We start from the raw sequence: 21,790 nt of genomic DNA, 5'->3' as shown, positions 1-21,790 counted from the left end.
TTATGTATAGAGGTGTTAAAATAATATGATCTGCTTCAACTAGGGGAATATTGACAACATTTTTCTTTCCTGGTGTAAACTGATTTCTTTTTGGCCAGTCTTTAACTGCATAGTGTTTATCTGTAGCCCGACTATCCCACAAACGCAAGAAACATGTACATTTTGTAAAGACACTCTGGAAACCAAGAAGAAACCCTATCACTTTCAGGTCAGTAATGATTTGCCATGAATGTTCATTATACTTAATAGGTTTTAAAAATTGTTGATATACTTTCATATGTTTCTTTCATTCCTACAGCAAATTTTACCAGTATAGAAGAAAACTTAAGTTATGCAACAACATTGCATTTAAACTTCGTTTTGATGAGTATAAATAAAGACCAATCATGAAAAACATATTCAATGTCCAGTTCAAACATTAGCCCACTAACGTCATGGCAGGAATAAATTCAACCATCTCTTCTAAAGTATTTCAATAAATTTTCATTTCAATTTCTATGTACTGAAATTTTAGTATCCTTGTTTAATGAATTCTGTTCTTTAAGACGTGAACCTAGGAGTTCTGTATGTTGTTTCGACAAATACAAGTCATGAATTAGATCACAGTTCTGCTTGTGTGGTAAGTGATATTCAGTATTTGATTCTTCTGGAATATAATTAATATCTATTGAAGTTGAGGATTTATTGGTTGAGCCTTCTGGGGAACCAGAGATTTCTTTCCAAGAAGGTGGAGCAATCAGAATCATTAAATCAACACCATGAAGTACTGGTCTTATAGCTGAACAAACATTTTGATATGTAATGCTGCTTTTATTTTTTTTAAATTGAAACCAATAACATTTGTCAAGCAAAAATAGTAGTCATCATCATCGTTAGTAGGCTCTCACCAAATCATAGGTACACCAAAGGCAAATGCTGTTTTTTTTCCTTTTAACCACTGGGTTAGTTTAACGCATTGATTCCCAAAGTGGTCCAGGTGGACCCCCAGGGGTCCACGGGAGACTCGATGGGGGTCTACATTGGCATGACAAAAAATGGGGGTTCACAATTCGTAAGCGGCGGTCCACGAAAATTCATCTGGTTTCGATAGTGAAGAACTAAAATGTTGGCTTGATTTTGCGTATCAATCTAGGCAGATAATGTTTTGAGAAGCTCAGCGACTGTTACTTGTAAAAACTTGCATATTCCATATTCAGTACAACGAACGTGTCAAGACTTGCAAAGCGCCACCGTCCGCAACGCTTGTTCAGACATGCAAAGGGACGAAAAACAACTTGTGGTGTGTGTGCTAGCAATCTTGCATGAACTTGTTTGATTCTTCACTAATATAAACACGATTGCCAAGGATAAACATTACTCATTTGTTCCCAGAATTTCAAAAAGAAAAGTAAAATGAATAGAGTTAGCATTTGCTAGTGTCGGAAAAAGTAGTAAGTAATTACCTGTTTTTTTTTTTTTTTTTATACTTTTATTTTATTTATTGTTTATTTATTTATTTGACAATTTATTGTACACATCAGTAAACAAAAAATGCAAAAATTACAAAAAATACGTAGGTACAAAAGGCCTTGCCTTTTGTAATAAGTATACTTGTAATAAGTATAAGTTGTAATAAGTATATTTGAAATGTTTGCGTTTAGTAGGTATGTATTAAAATTTAAATACTGAACAGAGCCACTATTAGAGACTTCCCTAAAAGAACAGAAAGCCAAGAAAAGTTGAACTTTTTGTCCCTACTTTATTAGTAATATTTTTTTTACCCGACTGTGTGGTGGTTCACTAATAATTATATACATTTATACAATTTGTTACAAAATAAGGGTTACAACTGGGAAATGTTATGTTCAGGATCAGTTTTTAAGTCGATTCTAATAGTTTGTTTTTATATATCTGGAAAAAAATTTAGACCAAAAATTAATAAAAAATCAGTAAAAAGTGGTCAAATCACAATATTGAAATGTCGCGCGCGGCGCGGTCAAAGCCGCAGGAGCTACGCTACCTACGCGACATCACAATATTGTAATGTGACCACTTTTTACTGTCTTCGTTTAAGGATTTATTAATTTTTGGTCTAAATTTTTTTCAGATATATAAAAAAAACTATTGGAATCGACTTAAAAACTGATCCTGAACATAGCATTTCCCGGTTGTAACCCTTATTCTGTAACACGTTGTATATTTTCATAAATTGTACCTGTCTTTACATACTCGTAACGTAACGTGCATCAAAGTAATAAATAAATTATTAAAATCGCAGAGTTGTGATATCAAAATATAATTAATGAAAAAAATGTTTTACATCACATTAAAATCAGTTCAGCCATTTTCATAAAACTTTATTATGGATCTTACCGATTTACTGCTTTTAATAATTACAATCAGTTTGCCGCTGGTACTTTATTTCATTGCAGTAATTAATTAATCCTATTCTGTTAAAATAGTCATATCCTGTTAAGTAAGACCGCCTTGAGATTACTAAAACAAAGTTTTTTTTTTATTTACCGGTAGGTAACTGATACGAAACATGACTGAATCTAAGAAGAAATGTCGACTGTACAGTGTTGATTATTTAAAATTTGGATTTCTTCCATCAAAGGCAGACAAGCGATTGCCTATATGCCTTTTGTGCAGCAAAAGTTTGAGCAATGACTCTATGAAACCATCGAAGCTCGAAGATCATCTAAGAAGGTGTCATCCTGATAAAATAGGTAAAGATTAGAAATATTTTCAAACATTGAAGGAAAAATATGAAAAGAGACCTACCGTGCACAGTATGTTCGCTTCAACGTCTGAAAGTAACGATGATGGCTTGCGGGCATCGTACAATATTTCATTACATATAGCGAAATCTGGAAAACCGCACACCATTGGAGAACAGTTAATTTTACCTGCTGTTGAAGAGGTTTTAAAAACTGTTCTGCACAAATCTCCATTTGACATACTCAAAAGAATTTCTTTGAGTAACAACACTGTACAAAGACGTATTGATGAAATGAGCTCTGATATTGAAAGTTTCTTGTGTAATTATCTGCAAACAACGAATTTTTCAATTCAACTGGACGAGTCAACTTTACCTGGTAATGAAGCATTATTATTGGCATATGTTCGATTTGTTATGGACGAAGAAATTCATGAAGAGTTACTATTCGCGAAAACTTTGGAGACGGACACTAAAGGTGAATCAATATTTAATGTCCTGAGTGATTTTTTAACGAAAAATCAATTCCATTCACAAACGTCATTTTGGTGGCAACAGATGGAGCTCCTGCCATAGTCGGGCGATATCGTGGGTTTATAAGCCATCTTAAAAGAATTATACCACAGGTAACTGCAATTCACTGTGTCATCCACCAACAACATCTAGTAGCGAAAAATCTGAGTGATAGATTGCACCAATCGCTTCAACTTGTAATTATTGCTGTTAACAAGATAAGAAGCAGTGCATTGAATACGCGTTTATTTGCCCAATTGTGCGATGAAAATGATGAAGACTTCCAACGATTGCTGTTACATACTGAAGTACGCTGGTTGTCGAAAGGTGCATGTTTAACAAGATTTTATTCACTTTTTGAATCAGTTTTAGAGTTTCTGGAAGGTAAAGATTCAGATTTAAAAGAAAACCTGATCACTTTGAAAGCTGACATCGCGTATTTGACAGATTTATTCAAAAAATTTAATGACATTAACTTATAATTACAAGGGGACAGTCTCAATTTAATAAAAACAAAGGGTGTAATTTCAGCTTTTCTTGGAAAATTGAATATTATGAAGCAAAATATTAGTCGGCGCGTATTTTCCCAGTTTTCAAACTTGTCACAGGTAGAATGCCTTGATGAGGATATTCAGACATACGTTCAACATTTAATTGCCCTGCATGATAACTTCAAAATCAGATTTGAAGATATTCTGACGATGGAAATACCACCATGGATCATAAATCCATTTGATGAAACGAAAGTGGAGAATGTGATATTACAAGAGGAGCTACTCGAGCTTAGCACTAATGAGGAGCTGAAGGTGAAATTTAAAAGAGGGTATCAAACATTTTGGCTGCAGGCAGAAATACCAGAAAAATATCCTGGACTGTGGGAAATTGCGAGAAAGCTTTTGATAGCGTTTCCCTCGTCATATCTTGTCGAAAAAAGTTTTAATGTCGTTACAAACCTTTTATCAAAAAAAAGAAGCAGATTCAATATCACAGAACGAGGAGATTTGCGCTTATTCCTAACAAAACTGAAGCCAAATATTGATAATTTGCTGCCAATCCATCAAGTACATCCCTCCCATTAAAATTGTAACTATTTTGTGATTGTCATTGTAGAAGTTACATTACGTTATTGATGTTTAATTTTAATTATATTACGACAATTTTATTATATTACATTGCAATATGATAACAATAATAATTAATAGTGTAATGATTACATATTTGAATAAATGCAACACAGAAAAATATGCTATTTTTCTTTTGCTTTTTACCACTCTGAATGGGAAGTTTTCTAAATAAAATAAGTGAGAATTGATTGCTTTCTTGTGCTGTGAGTAGATGTCAAAAATGTAAAGTTGGATGGAAGCATTTTTTTTGATTGGCCAACTTTACTTTTTTGACATCCTTTCACAGCACAGTCAATCAAAAGTTAACCAATCAATTCTCACTTTTTTTTCGGAAGCTGTTAGTTCGTGGAACTCAGCCGTAACATAAATTTGCATAGTTAGATGTAATCTTCACATTTTCCGTCGACTGGAAATATGGTAGAAATGTAGCTGCAGGGGGTCCACCGGAACCAGCAAAATTTTGAAAGTGGTCTATGAGAAAAATAAGTTTGGGAACCTCTGGTTTAACGTATCATTTGATGCATGCTACATGTGGAGCCCAGGATTTATCTTGGTTTCTCAAGCGACAATCAAAATAATGTTTGTAAGCAGTTTTCAGCAGATTCAATGCTGGTTTTCATCGACTTTTCATGGTGAATTCTACATAAACGTAACAAAAAATATTTTTTTGGGGGAATGTTTACAAGCCCAATTTTTATTCATTGTAAAATTCAAAATGTTTTAATGAATGAAAGTAAACTGAAATATTACAGAAATACTTACTTAATTATAAAAATAATTAAGTTTTAATTTATAAATACTTAAAATAATTAATAGAATTGTGCAATGGTGCAATAAAACACAGCATGAAACATACACACACATACATACAACTTAAAAATTGATGTTCCGCAAAATAATACCAAATGTTTTTCTGCCAAAAACATTTTCCACTAGATTTATGGCATCACTTATGAAACAATAGTTATAATATGTGTGGGATAAAACCACTGCCACAACTAATGAACACAGCAAATCATACCAAGAGCTGAGCTCATACTGAAGAAAATTTCAGCACGTTTAATTACTCATTACTTGACTCACTGTCATGCCTATACATGTCTGGTTTGATATGAAATGACATCATTTGACTGTTAAGTATCAGATATAGATTTACAGCATGCATCAAAATATAAATCTGATGTGAATAACCAAACATACAACATACTAACTTATCTGTAATTTTTGTTCCACAAATGTTGGAACAAATAAATTTAAGGGGTTGTAACTTAAGAACGGTATGTGATGGGTTGTTACGGAATACATATTCAGATTCAGCATGTAAAATACTATGGAGAACACCTACTTCCTTTTCAGTTCCAAATTTTATATTGACCAGTGTAATTATTTAAGTGCTCTTGAACTTCTGACCGTATGTCTATAACTAATGTGATTATCATTATCATCACATGAAGTAATTTATTTTTAATTCCAGAAGTAGCAGAGTATAAATTTTTTTACAGTGAAATATGCTATCACATAATTAACTTAATATTTATTTTTAAAAAGATTATGTGGGTTATTTATTATTTATTAAAAATTTTATCTTTTTGTATGTATTTTTTTCATCAATTTGCTTGCTTATTTATCAGCCTTTATACAGTAAACATTTTATTTTTAAAACCATTAATGAGTTTATTTTTCTCCTTTTCTCTTGTGATTTGGTTCAGAATAAAATTAATTTTATACACTTCAGATTTGATAAACCACCTATTCCATCCTTTTTTGTTTTATTAGGGAGTAGTTCTACTTTCAACATCTCTGTAAGTTCTTTGTTGTCCATTTAAATGTTTAAATCTTAAAGCTACTTTAATTAATCAAAATTTATAATTAATAAAATTAATCTTACTGTCAAGGTATTTTTTTGAAGTACAACTTCCTGAACATAAAGAAGTTTATCACAAAAAGGCTAAAACTCATTAGGTTTGGTATGCTTTAAAATGTTAATATGAACAAATGTACATGCCGCATGCTATTGGTCTGGAAATTTATTGCAGAAAAATAGATTTTATGAAGTACACAGCAGAGTTTAATGGTGTTGTTTATCACACTATTGTAATATACAGAAAATTTAATTGATAAAAAATGTTGTTAATACAGCAAAACAACCTTACTTGAAGATAAGAAGAAGAATGGAAAAATAAAGAACATTAAATAAAGAAGAATGATCTTAGAAAACGTGTAAAAAAGTTGCATTGCCCTGTGCATGGCAGCAGGGTAAAAAATGTTTTTAAAAATCGCAGTTTAACATTAATTTTCACGGTTGAGCCTTGGAAACAGGCTTCTGTCTTGGGAAACACAAAATGTAAAATTAAAACCGTAAAAAGGATAGAATTTATAATTTAATTTGTAAAGGAAATAATTGCAATCTTGGATGTGTTGTAGTTGAAACTGAGAGAAAAATTGAAACAACTGCTGGTTATTTTATAAATTTAATTATAAATTAATTTATTTTAATAAAATAAAGGAGCATTTGCCACAATAAAAACAATATACTAGAGAAATCAGCCATAGCTTTGTCTGGTTAAAGATACTAGACAGTGTCATTGACTGGTAGTGATCACAAAACTATTTCATTAAAAATCAGTTACATTACATTGATCACATCAGGAATAGATAGATTTGCTACTTTATCGATGAAAAAAAGGGACTGCCCCAAACATTTTCCTGGATAGATCAAGGAAAATCATGGTGAAATCTTAATCAGAGCAGCATCACTACTATACAATTAATTATAAAATAAAAATAGATGTCTTTAAAGTTCATATGAATTATTATATAAAAACATAAAATAATATTGAGGTAAATACATAAATATTCTAAATATAAAAAATAACTGTGAAATAAATCATAATCCTGAAGAAATACCACATATTATTAAGCACATATTTATTATGAACACATTAAATAGAGATTGAGACAATTCAAGGTTTTCCTTTAATTTTTTTAATTAATTGACAGAGTAGTGTCAATTCTTTGAAAGAAATTCTTTTAGTTTTATTTTAACTAAATTGATAAATTCCAAAAATTAAAGTAAAGTTCAATTATTTATTAAAAATTAAAATGGAACTATAATAAGGCCCATTCTTGTAGACCAAAGTGTTTGATTTAGTTTCATAGAAATAGTTTTCTTATCTGGTTTGACATTACCTTTGAGAATTTTAGGATTTAAAGAAAAATATATAATTTATAAACATTTTTTATCATAAAAAATTAAGCAGTTGTTTGTATCTTCCTTAATTTTTTTTTCATGACAGGGAATCTGTATAACTAGTTTAAGTTTCATACCATCTTTGTCTTTTGATAAATCTTATTAAGCCCTATATAAGGAGCATGCATTAATGGTAGGTAATCTTAATTGAAGGTTTCATTGATTGCAGTGTTTTTAAGCTAAAGTTAAGCTTTCAATTAAGGTTGCTCAAATTGACAACAGATTTTAAATTTTTTTACTATTATTCTCTAAACACTGTTAGAAATATTCATTTTGCAGTGTTTCATAAGTATTTGATATTTGTTTTATAATTTAATTTTTATTTTTTTACTTTTTTTATACGCTGTATCTAAAGATAATGATTGTTTAACAATCAAAATGATCATTTCATTTTAGATTTTAAATAAACATTTTTATTGACAATTTCCTTGTTTTTAAATTTATTTCAGTAAACCTTCGTTCAGCTTCTTTCTCTATTTGTTTATCATATTGTTTAATTTTTAGGATTTATTATTATAATAAAACTCATGTAGCTCAAATTTTTTTAAGGTCTAAACATTTAAAGTAACATTTAATTTTCAAAATAAATAAATTTTTCTTTCTACTATCTCATCAAAAACAGTGACCAGAGATTTTCTTGTTATTTGATCCCATTGGAATGTTATGTTATAAATGATGAGGTTTGTCTTTTTAGTGTAGGTTATTTTTTATAGGATTAGTTGTTTTACCTGTAAAATTTACATTTAGTGTCTAACATTAAAAAACCACAAAATATTGCTATTACAGTAGATGGAAGTTAAAAGCTTTAAAAATGGATAATTGAAAATCTGGGTAAAACTGGTAAAGAATTATTGCAAGGGGAACAAAACATAATGTGATAGAAAAAAAAAGAAGTGATGTAGAGTGTTATATTAATACTCTTACCGTACATTATAATAATACCTTCTTCTAAGGGATACAATTGCAAAAATGTAATGGATACCAGAATTTATAAAAAGTTTAATGAATAAACTTTTATTAAAGTGTTATTCATTACACTTTTTATTTTCTGTTATTAAATATTTTTCCTTTTTTATATATTTATGTTGTTTTTATATTTTCTTGTCCTATGTTCATAGAGGCACATCCATTAGATCCTGGTGCTCTGTTGTGCTGCAGTGATGGTAGAGAAGAATTTTCAACCTCAAAATCAAATTCATATTACAAGTCTACCTTCCAAGGTGATAGATTACGAAACTCTCAAGCAAAAACTACTGATAAAGGAAGTTCTAGAAAAAATGATATCAACATTGGTGAAAAACTTGTAGAAGGTATTGGATAACAGTACAATTTTCCACTACATCTTGTAATATACCTACTATTACCATTATAAGATGTATTTCATTATTTGTTTTATATTAATCCTTAATTTTATACTATTTCTTTTTATTAGAGAGATCCAGCAAGCATTATAAAATTTTATGGAGAAGTTAAAACTAACGTATGATATTATAAGGGAAGTGAGTTATTATATAAATGGCCTAATGTGTTTTGTCTTCATTTGTGAGTGATCGTATTCATAATTTGCAGTTAAACATACAAGAAACATTCAAAATTATGAATAAATTAGGTTATTTTTCTACATAATTTCCTTCAATAGAAATACATTTTCTCCACCAGATAGGTAGTTTCCTGATCCTTTCATGTTTGTGACTTTTGTTATTCACTGTATCATGGCCACTTTGAAATTTTTTGGCCAAGAAAGACACAAAAACAAGAGTTTTTGACAAGGTTGCATTTCCAAATTACTTCTGGAGTCGAGTCAAAATTTCAGAGGATTTGGCACCATTGGCAAGACATCAGATTATAATTTGTTGTTCAACAGATGATGTGGTATGTTCTGTTCAGACATTATGTTACTGATATGGAAACATAACCTATGGGCGTGACTTCTTCCCTCCACACACATCCAACTACCTACCCAAAGCGCCCCATCACATTCACTGCTTTTCTTTAGTCTGTAAAGCAAAATTCTAGTTTATATTTTAATCACCATTATAATTAAAAAATTATAAATCCATGCTGTTCCTTCTTGACTTCCACTTGAAAGGTTTTTTTTGTTTAATTATATGTAATGGGTAGTCAATAACATAAGATTTATTCTCTTTGAAAAATAACAAACTTTTATAAAAAGAAATTATTTCCTAATTGGACTTTTTCTTTTTAATATTTTAATATATCAGCCTTTATAATGAATCTATAAATTTTGCGCCTTACTGATTTTATTATTATTTAGACTATATTATTTACTTGGAAGTTCAGTCAAATTACATAAAACTATATTGTATGACCTAATAGTATGAAATACTCAGTTTTGTTTAGATTGGTGTAAAACTTTTTTTAACCAATTGAATTTTTAACCTGATACACAGTTGTGGTCTGCCTCTAGTGTGCCTTTTCATGTATATTTTTTTATTTACATTTATTTTTTTATTGAAGAAATTGGATATTTATTTAAAGCTTGAAGAAAATTTGGACTAATAATAACTAGCTCAGAAATGTAGCTATTGAATTAATGATTGCTCTAGAAGGAATCAGCAAGTTTGATAACAATTGTGAGGGTCAAACAGCATGAAGAATTAAATTAGATAGCTGAAATAGTTAAATTTTATAGTGTGAGAACATACATTTTTATTAATTATAATAATTTGTGTATTGCTTTAGTTTAATAGCAGTCTTGAATCACATAAAATTTTCATGCATCAGTTACATTATTTATAGGTCTGCTAATAAATAAATGTATTTAAATCAAATGTACAAACAAGTAAACAGTGTTTGTACTATTGTATGTATTTATTTTTATTTCAGAATAAAATCTTCAATAAAAAGATAATTAAATTAGTAAATAAAATACATGCAGTGTATGTGGCTGATCTTTGCTTTTATTACTCTGCAGTGACTGTGTTCGAACATTGCCGAGAGGACCATACTATACAGGGTATAAGAAAACAGCCTCATGCAGTTATTAACGAACTACCGTGAAGAGGCGATACGAGAGTAAAAAAATGACAAACCAGCCTTAGGAACCTCTATATCGTGTAACCTATAAATGGAAACCACGCGAAAAATTGCAGCCACGAAAGTGACTGTTTTCATAATTAAATTTTGTTAAAACTATAAAAACGTAGACAACACTCCACACCGTCCCCCGAAGAGGCCACAATTTCATTCAGTCAGCACATCCGACTCCCTCCGGGAGCATTCCTCCCTCTAAACAACTAGGGTCCCGGTAGGCATATTCCTACTAGCCCGTAGGTGCTGGTACCGAAAGGACTTCAGCAGATGGACTGAAGGGGAATCACGCCGGGATTACTAGGCTCAAAAGCTTAGTCACCCACGGTCAGAACCAGTAAATAAATTTCATACTGGTCCATACAGATAGGAATGCAAATTACCAAAACCGTCCATAAATAAAACTTAAAATTTATAACCACCACTAAATAACTGATGAAACCTGCCCAATAATAGAAAGATACAGCAGCAAGGGACATTGCCTGGTTCTGCCATCTGTAGGGAGAAATACTGAAACTCCCACCTTTCTTGCGTTCCATTCTGTTATTACTTTGCTCAACTCATCTCTGAACTGTTTGAGCTATTTATTTCAATAATTTGGGAATGGATTTAAATCTTATTTATTTTTTACACAGAAAAAAAAAATATATATATATGCATACTTTCACCAGATTTCTCTGACGTCACATGACACCTTATGAACCTTATGGTAGTCCTGAAACGAGCTGTTGAGTCAGGTCACACTGGTCTTTAGCAATGTTGGCTTGGCTCAACAGGGAGTTGTGATTTGTCCATTGGAATCGGACCAACCTCATGACAACATACCACTCTGCGGTTAAATTTATGACATTGTTCCCTAATTGCGTTTTGGCAATCATCATTCCACCAGGGAATGAAGGGACGTCTTGGATTTCTTGATGTTTGTGGAATGAATCTACTAGCATTGTCGAGTACCAGGAAGGGAAAATAGGTAAGCTGATAAAGGATGACAGCACTATTGTCATATTTTGAAGGGAAGGCTTTGTGGTAACTGCTCCAATTTGTTCTTTCAACACTTCATCTTTATGGTCGTTTGTTCATTATGCAATCAGTGCTAAATAAATAATTGGTTTATTGTCACTGCCATAAAAGTCATCACAAACAGACCAGTTAAGATGAGGGAGTAAACTTGGTGAAGATAATGAGAGAAGTCGATGTTGGTCAAAGTACCAGTCGATGAAGACCTAAACATTCATGATGTCATTCAGCAGACAGAGGTTCAAGTCCAGTCTATGATATTTCCTCGTGAGGAACAGATTTTGAGCCCCATGAAATATGGTGGGCATTTAAGTCCCCTATTGTTAACAATGGAGATGGGATTTTGACAAGGAGATTTTGTATATCTAGTGCATCAGACTCTGAGTTCGGTGAGAGATATAGATGGCAGATGTGCAATTTGAAAGGTACTGAGATCTTCATGGTGACTGCAGGGATATGGGTAGCTAGTGATATCCTTGTAGCTGATACACCATCCTGCATGAAGACAGAAACCCCACCACTATCTACTGTCTAGGACAGAGTCTTATCTCTCACTGAAATAATCCCGGAGTGTTACTTCATCCTGTTGTAGAAGATGCATTTCTTAGAATCACATTACTAAAGTTTGTTCTTGTGCACATGTCAATACTCTAACATCTTCAATCCAGGTACAAAGACCTTGAACATTCCACTGGGTAATAATCATAATAGGTGATTCCAGTATTCTGTTGTAAACAACACTGCACGCAGATTATTTGTTGAATACTCTCCAATTTTTCTTTTTGAGTTAATAACTTTAAGGAAGTGCTTAGCTTCTTCTGGCACTTTATTTGTTTCTATATCCTCAAAGATACCTCAGGATAGCGGTGGGGATTTGGAAGCCTAGGAGGCTGGAGATACTGTACCAGACAACAATTTTTTGATAGATCCCTTAAAAGGAATCTTTGGTAGTTTGCTGCATAGATGGTGCAGCCAGAATTTTATTTGCAGTGTAGCAATTAAAGTAGTTTTCTGTAAACCACTGTTGGTCTTTCCACTAATCTTCTTCTTGTCTGTACTCTTACTTGGCTCTGAAATTGTTGCTGTGAGCAAGCCAACTTGTTCAGACAATATCTGAACAAGCTGTTCTAATTCACTACAGGATCCACACTGTTTATTACCTGCAATTGCAATGGCTTGGTTTGATGTAGCAGCAGCAAATGAGACATTTGGTTTAACCAGGTTCCAGGAGTTCAGCATCTTTGTATTCTCTTCATGCAGCCAGAAAAGATTGTTCTACTCAGTAAAAATTTTGAGAGTTGCCCAACTTTTAAAGTTGGGCAATCCGTGAACAAGCTGAATGTGTTTTCCCACAATTAATTCATTTTTCTTCCTAACAGTCAGTATCTTTGTGACCTTCTTTTGCGCATTTAACACATATTGCAGTGTTCAACCTTCGACACTGGAAACATAAATGGTCGTACTCTGACAGGTAACTTACATTAATTTTCTCCGGTGATGTGGGGAGGTTGAATGTTATAATAAGGGAAGGAGTAGGTTTTCCATCCAACTCTGATGTTTCATTATTATTATTCACTTCACTTCTACAACTTGGGGATGAAGCTCATCAGCTCTTCCAATAACTTCCCTATTTAGTAGGTCCCAACAAAAATTACTCCTCGGCTGGTATTTGTGACACACCGTACTTACATTTATACTGCCCATAGTAGTAAGACACAACAGAGATTGATTCTGCTCATCATTATATAATTAGATTAGTACCAATCCATTTCTTAATTTCTTGTTGTTCTTCGATAAGTTATATGATCCTGTTGATCAGGAGAGGAGAGACCTTGTGAAGGTCTCCTTCCTGATTACTTCACATAACAACGAATCTAACATTTTTAAACTGTGGACAGGGTGCATCACAGAGTTTACTTTTCTTCTCCACACTACTGATATCTTCATCAGGCAGTGCTGATCGAGGCCTTTTCACAAGACTGTTTTTGGTGGTTTTTCAGATGGACCACCAACCATCATAGTGTTTTATTGTAGACTATTTTTGGTCCCACAAGTACTGGGGAAATGTAGGACTACCTCTGCAGACCCCACACGTACAGAGGCTAGAGCTAAGTATAACTAGGTTTACCCAGGTGCCTAGAGGACATTATTCGAGACTCACTACTTAAAGCCATTCACTCACCAGCACAATAGTTTCTACCTTGGGTTACATTTCATAAGATATTGCAGCACCACCAAGTATAAATGTAAGAAGAAACAGTGTGGGATGTTGTATAACTGTGTAAGGTATATACGTTATAATTTGTGTAATGTACATGTAAAGTGCAAATTCTTCAGCAGCTCAAAGTGTAGTAGGAAGAAAAGTAGGAAAAAAAAGGTTAGGGCTGTGGGGATGTCAACCACCAAAGTCTTAAAGAATAAATTTTAAGAATCCTATCAGGATTGACAAAATAAATAAGTTTGAAAATTCTACCTTTTAATTTTCCAAAGTGGAGCCATAAAACCAATAAAATTTTTTACTCATTAATAGTTCTATAAATATTATTTTTATAAAATTATCTTTTATAAATATCAAAAAGAATATTTGTGTTCATTTTTCTTTTATACATATCTACATTTTTATTCCAATTATGATGAAATTTTGCACACTAACAGTTCCAAACAAGAGGAAAATTGTTATCTACATTTAATTTAAAAAAATTTACCCATCCTCCTTTTTCACCCCTTTATGCAAATTTTTAACGTGCAAGTTTATGGTTATCTGTAAATATCTCATAAATGGTGAGGAAATTGACCAAAGTGGAAAGCCCATAAAATTTTCTACAAAATGAAATTTTCCCCAGCTGTGATAGCATTCTTAGTTCCAAAGTTAGTACAATCAAATTTGAAAATTGGTGCATATTTGTTTTCATTTGCTGACACCATTTCATCTGCTGTTACTTTGTGTTCTTCACTTCCTCCTCCCTTCCATCCACAAATGCATCCTGCCACTTCCTCCCTTCCTCTTACTATGTTGTGACTGGGTATATAAGGACATCAGCTGGTCTCAGATGACAGTTTACGATATACAACTGGAAAGATTTTTTTTTTAAATTATCAAACCATTTACTGATTTATAATATTATTCTAATATTTAAAGCTGCAAGTTTGTTGTCATGCAAAAACTGCTGCACTGATTTTGATGAGTCTTTCATAAAATTTTACAAGATTAAATTTTAATGCTTCTATTGTAAACAAAAGACATCTCATTTGTTCAAATCAGTTGATAAACCTGAGGTATGACTGAAATTATTACCGATATGGTTAATTTACTATTAATAATATTATTAAATCAATTAATAAAGGAATTTAAAACAGGCTGAAAATTGACAAAACTGCTTAATTTTATTGGTATTGACATTTAATTGTATTCAGAAAATTTACAAATTACTTTCAAAAATGTTGTAACTAAAAATATTTTGTATTTTTAAAAGTATATTTCATGTATAATTTCTGAAACACATTCACAAAAAATTATTTTTATAATTATTCTGTAAATTAACAGAATAATTGTTGACTGATTACAATGTACTTGGAAAATGTTACTTCTTTAATAAATTAGAAATTGACTGTTTTGTTGATTACCATAATATCTAATAAAGTTAAATAAAAACTTTACTAAATAAAAAAAAATGTATAATATCCGTTTTTGTTAAGATTGTTACTTTTTCAGGACATTTAGGAAGATTTTTTTTAAATATTTGCGTAATAGTCAAAACAATAAACCCCCTATTTTGCTCCCCTCTTGCCAGGAACAACCTTGTTTTGACACACAATAAGAAAAGATTGTTGTTTGTATTTACTTTTCAATCATATACACTAAATTTATTTTCATTCATTACTAAATTATACTGAATGAATGAGATGTTAAGTATGTGAATGTACTTTTACAAAAATAACCTAAATACTTTCCAGTTCAACTACCTGTAATGTTCAGCTACCAGTTTAACTGGTTACTTTGGTTCCTCTGATCTCAGGATGCACATTTTTTGTTTTTCCCAGCCTTTAAAATTTATAAAACTTTAAAGAGTGGGTGAAAATTCTACTATAAATTAGCACTAATAGTAAAGGATATCCAGATATACTAACTTATTGAATTAAAAACATTTACAGAACATAAATATATGCTCATATCACTGACTTTGTTTATTGAGGATGTTCATAGTGAATAATGTATTTTTAATACAGGTGATCTAAACATATATAACCAGTTCATCCCAAATCATTCATGGACTAATTAGTTATTCCAACATTATTTTACTCCCACTGTTTGTATTCAGCTGACATCCATCCATACAAAAATTTACTCATATTTATATAAAGTTTTGAGTATCAGCGTAATTTCAAACCTGTACTTCAGGTTATGTAACTTTTAATGTTAAAAAATTTAATGAAATCCAACTTCAATCACGTCTTTGAATAAAAAAATGTGAGTTTTTTAAACTCTTATTTTTTTTAAATATAAAGTTAAAAAACTCTTATTTCTTTATAAAAAAAATATATGAGTTTCTTAAACTCAATTTCTCAAACGTATATTTTTTTTAAAAACAAAACATCAGATACGTTGCATGTTAGTTATTTTCCATATATTTTAAACTTGAAATTTCTACAAATCTATATTTGGAAAATTTATTTAATTTGCAAGTTATTTTTAATTTTTTTTAATTACTGTTTGTTATCAGTAGAATCCAAAATATATTCTGTGCTCTCATTTTATCACCATTTGTTTTAATATAGTAGATAAATAAAATTAAGTTTTAAGATGAAAAGTTAATCCATAAAATAAAACATTAGCAAACACCTTGTGTGTATAATTTTTTTATATACTGTTTCCTGCATGATTATAAGAGAAATGAAGTTATACAATTATTAAGTACTGTTATTTTCACGAGTATTTAATAAATTTGATCTCTTAGCAATTTTAATAGCTAGTCATCATCAGAGTTTTCAAAAAATAAAAAATAATTAAAAATAAATTTTAAAACTTTGGCATATATATGCATCACTGCTATATTTAAACTGATATCTTATTTTTAATTATTTTATTTTAAACTAACACATACATAAATGTTTTTTAATGACTTGATGTACTTACTTACTTTTTATTATATGTTTAAAAAGGAATTTATTTCAATAAACTGTGACATTAATGGCTAAACATCTGTGAAAGTGATTTTCTTTTATAATTTGTGAATATTAGTAATAGTATTTAATTATTGAATTTATAACGTATGTTATTGGTATAAATTATACAAATAAAGTTATGTTTGAAATTCATTAAGCTATTGAATTGATTGCTAGTAAACAAATTTTTTTATTATACTGTTACTATAAAACAAGTAAACTGGTTTTTATAAACTAAAAATTGAAATTTTTTTAGAATTAAATTATTGTAGGAAAGAAAAACAGTTTTGTCAAAAAATATATCCAGTATTAACAGAATTAGTTGTTAAATACAATTTTCTTTTACATAGCAAATAGCAAATTTATCATATTAATAAAAATATTATAATAATATAATAATCAAATGGTTCAGTAAGGGTTCAGAAAGACTAGTCTTTCTTATATTAGCAAACCAATAATTTAGGTTTAAACAATTATTTTTGGATCTTACATATTTGAAAAGCTTTTTATATAGATATTAAAATATGTTTTATTCATAATCTTTACATAAAAAATAAGAGGAAGAATGGAGATATAAACGGAAATAAGTCCAGTTGGAACAGTATGGAGTCATCCATGTAAGTTGGAGATATATTTACAACAGGTTGTTCTAAGTGGTACCTAAATTTTAAAAGGATACTTCTGTGTCATACTTTAATTTGATGAACATTTTATGATTATTATTTTTATATTTGTAGATTACAACCATAATTAAGTATTTGCATGAGATTCTAAGAAACTACTTTTAAATATAGTTTGTTGCTTTAAAATAATATTTACTTTGTTTTAGGTGATAAATCCAATATAAAACTAGCTTCAGCAATTGAAAATGAGCCTCCTGTGCAAGATAAATATGACTACTTGAAAAACATGGATAAAACCAGTACCGTTGATGTAGTTCAATTGAAACCTATTGGAACAGTAAAACTGAAAATTTTAGCCTCTCAAATAAGGTTACTAAGAGATGTAGTCGAACAATATTTAGCTGCACCATTGACTGAAGATAAAGTGACTTTTAAAAGTAGTAAAATTCTTTTAAGAACATTGTGTAAATGTTTAGAAAAGTTTTTTAAAAATAAAGAATTCATTTACAACCTTGATAATATTGTTCGACTGATGCGTTTAATATCTGAAACTTTGCGAATATTAGCTCAAGAATTAGCATCACATTTTAAAAATATCATAGAAAATGATCAAGACTCTAATAGTTCTCCTGATACAGTACTGAAGAATAATTCTCCTGGCTTGTTTGCTGAGAATAAAGCAGAAACTGAGGATTTAAAACAGATAGAATTAATGCGTAATCTAATAAAGAAATTAAATGATTTTAATAATGAAGTTGATGAACATTATGAAACTGAAATGGTTGGAGAAGATAGTAAAGAATCTGCCACAGTAGAAGATGATTCCAAAGAGAATATCATAAAAGATATTTTAAAATTATCTAATAAAACTTTGCTATTAACTGCAGATTATGAATTAGAAGTTTCAAGTTCTAAAGTAATTGATCCAGAGTCGAATGATAATAATGCGTTCTTACCAAAATTAAATAAAGAAAGTTGGAAATCTGAGGATATATCTTACCAAGTCGATGACAGAGAACGGGTAACACCAGTTACAAGACTAGATTCTAGTCCTTTATTTACTGATAAAGTTGACACCTCAACAGAAACTGCTGTTCCTCTTCCCGAGTTTGTGTCAAAATTTCTTATATCTTCTGGTTCTGGTGGTTCAGATTTTGACCCTCAACAATTATTAGAACGTATAAGGACTGGTCCAGGTTATAAACGTAATAGTACGTGGTTAGAAAGTTATGAGTTGTTATCTTGTAATCCTCAGCCATTTTTAACAAGAATATCATTATCAGGAGAATTTTTTTATTCAAATTGATGCTGTAAAGAGACTTAAACACATGTAATCATAATTAGGATTAAATAATAAATTATTGTTTGTTCAATTAAGAAAATTAAAATTTTAAATTTATTGCAACAACCTAGGAAAGCCAAATGCATAAACTTTTAATTCTGCATATTATAAATATCATGATAAATAAGATAATTTTTTTTTTTGTATTTCAAAGCCGAATTTCTCAAAAAGGTGTTCAATTTTGATGTATATGTTTATTTTGTGGAATACCAAATTTGTCTTTATATTTTTAGTAACTTCTGTAAGAATTCCTAGAGAAATTTCAGTATGGAAAACAGTTTAATTTTAAACAATATAAAATCAGTTTAAGTATCCAGAGGAATTTCAATATGTTAATTCTTCTGAGCACTTAAAATATTTTCTTTGCTTTTTTTTAAATCACTGTTTTTAAAAAGGTGCAATTTTTTTATCCAAAAACTTTTGGGCACTACTCACATTTAATAGGTAATTAAAATTAATTGCTGGAAGTTATGACTATCAAGCATCAGCCACATTGCTCCCTACTTTTCCATTGACAGTATCACAAGATAGCACTATCTGCCTTATCCCTATCCCTTCACTAAAAAGACATTTGAAAGATAGAACAAGAGAGATTTTCATACAACTCTATATCAAATCTTTTTAAGATATTTAGTTTTATTTCCTTTTTAGATTCAGTTTTAAATTAATGGTTGTAGTATAAATTTTTATGTATGTCTATTTTTATAAATTTCGTACAGAAACTTTACTCATTTTTCTATTTACCAAAAACTATATTTTCATGTACAGACAATGTAGTTATTTTACTCCTACCCTCTTTTAAATAAAAAATGTTAGACAAGTTTTATATTTCTGTATGATTCATTTTACAATTTATTGTTGCCATATAGAGTTTCATGTATTTAATTCATGTACTTCTGAAATTTCAGAATCCATACTTCTTACAATTTATCAGAAAGTGTTTTTTCTGAATCACAAATTTAATTGTTTTCTTAATTGATCCAAATGTTTATTAGGACTAACTTCACTCCATACCAGCAAAAAAAAATAATTTTTAGAACTTTAAATATGATTCAAGATTATTATCTACAAAAAGCTTTTCTAAAATAATTAGTTTCTGTTACAGTTTTTCTATATACATTGCATAAAAAGAATTTTTTACAATATATATTCATTAGTAGCTGTGGTAAAATTTGTAATAGATTATATTCCTTAGCTTGGTGAATTAATAAATTTTTCTTAGTCCTTGCAAGATTTACAATTATCATGGCATATCTAACAAGCAAGAAAATCATAATATAAAGTGTGTACTATTTCAGTAGAACAGTAATTAAAATTATTGACTCCAATAATGACAGTAAATTCTCATTACTCTGTTTACTGTTTTTTAGTGATTAAAAGAGAGTTGTTTCTAACATACATAAAGCAGATGAGAAAATTCATGTTTTATTCTGAAAATTTAATATTTAAAAGAAACTAATGCAACCATTACAATTTTATATGGTGACAAATTAAAATTGCATGCACATGACATATTGAAAATATTTTTTATCCAGCAGCAATTCATCTAAGATAGTGATAAGCAAAGAGAATCAATGTCTATGCCATTAAAACCTTAGTAAATTTTATGAGCTTTCTAGAGTTTAGTATCTGTGTTTGTAAGGAAAATGTTTTAGTGAAAGTTAAAAGCTATAACATATTAACAAAAAATCACAAAATAATATTTAAAACAATATTTCTTCTTTTTTAAATTAAATAATTAAATACAACTTACTATTATTTGTTATTAGAGAATGCAGTCATCAGCAAGTTACTTTGCAGCTTTGTAGACAGACAAAAGAAATTTTAAGTGATAAGCAATACATAAATAAATACCTAAAAAAAAATTTGTTTAAAAGCCGTCATGTGGTCTTACCTTTTTTTTAATACTAAGAATGTGTACAAACTAGAATTGTTTAATATGATTATATTATATTTACATGATAATGTAAATAAATAATGATAAATCTGAAACTTTATCACAGATTTATTTGATCTTCTATTATTTCATTGTAGTTTAAAGGTTAGCTAACTTTATCTAGAATTTAGTTTGGTTTCAGCAAGTAGTATTATGATTTTCTTTACAAATATTGACATAAAAGAATTATCAAACTTTTTTCATTGAACAAAATATTAGCTGTTTTGTATTTTGTACACAATTTAATGGGCTACAAAATATTTTAAATTATGTTTGTTAAATGAAAAAAATTATCTTAATCACAACTTAAGAAGTTGTGAATAACACTTAATTTGATTCTGTTAGCAAGTAATATATATTTTGTTCTGTAGCATGTGTGCAATGTTTTTCAGCAACAAAGATACGAAGTATATGGTATGTAATATATGTTAATTTTCAAAAACATTTCCACATGATTCATTATTGCAATAATACATAACAGTAATAATAATTGCTACTGAAGCTGTAAGAGTAGTATGTCCTGTTACTGTATCATTAACATTTGTTTATATGCTTGTACCTTATCAAGAAATTGTATACCTTTTTTATATACTAATAAATACATCCATCCAGTACAAAAATTATTCATAACAAAATCCTAACTTTCAATTTCTAAAAAATAATGAGATCCCTAGGTGTTGGCTAAGACATCCATTATTCCTTTTTTCTTAATGTTCAGAAAAGGTTTCCTTAAGAAATTTCATACATAATTTTCTTAAGAAGTTAACCAATTGTTTTGGTATAGATTGAACTGTTAATTTATGTATATATTTATAATATGGTTATACATAAAACAATGTCGCATTTCTTTTTAAATATACCCATGTTTTTTATGTAAGAAATGTATATATTTATTTATTTATATGTATAAAATAATAGTGAAAAGCACAAATTTATAAATTCATTTTTATATGATTGTACTTCATTAATATAAGACTGTTTCAAGAAATAATGTAAATATATTTAAGTTGTTAAAATAAATATTACTTATGTAAAAATAAATGCTTCATTGATTTTGATGCATTACATTTTTC

At 29.6% G+C, this 21,790-nt stretch overlaps 1 protein-coding gene across 1 annotated transcript in view; it reads left to right on the top strand.

Moving 5' to 3' along the window:
• Window positions 1-18,812, top strand: part of Edem1 (ER degradation-enhancing alpha-mannosidase-like protein 2) — a 54,205-nt gene extending 35,393 nt beyond the window's left edge. Inside the window, exons 9-10 of the mRNA XM_075360415.1 lie at window positions 8,704-8,895; window positions 17,646-18,812. Coding sequence (XP_075216530.1) covers window positions 8,704-8,895; window positions 17,646-18,745 — 1,292 coding nt within the window. The 3' untranslated portion in view covers window positions 18,746-18,812. The remainder of the gene's footprint in view (window positions 1-8,703; window positions 8,896-17,645) is intronic.
• Window positions 18,813-21,790: the final 2,978 nt, after the last annotated feature.

The sequence above is a fragment of the Lycorma delicatula genome, chromosome 3, assembly GCF_047948215.1.
Source record: "Lycorma delicatula isolate Av1 chromosome 3, ASM4794821v1, whole genome shotgun sequence".
NCBI classification, from domain to species: Eukaryota; Metazoa; Arthropoda; class Insecta; order Hemiptera; family Fulgoridae; genus Lycorma; species Lycorma delicatula.
The sequence above is the reverse complement of the archived record's forward strand: the minus strand, read 5'-3'. Positions and strand labels throughout refer to the sequence as shown.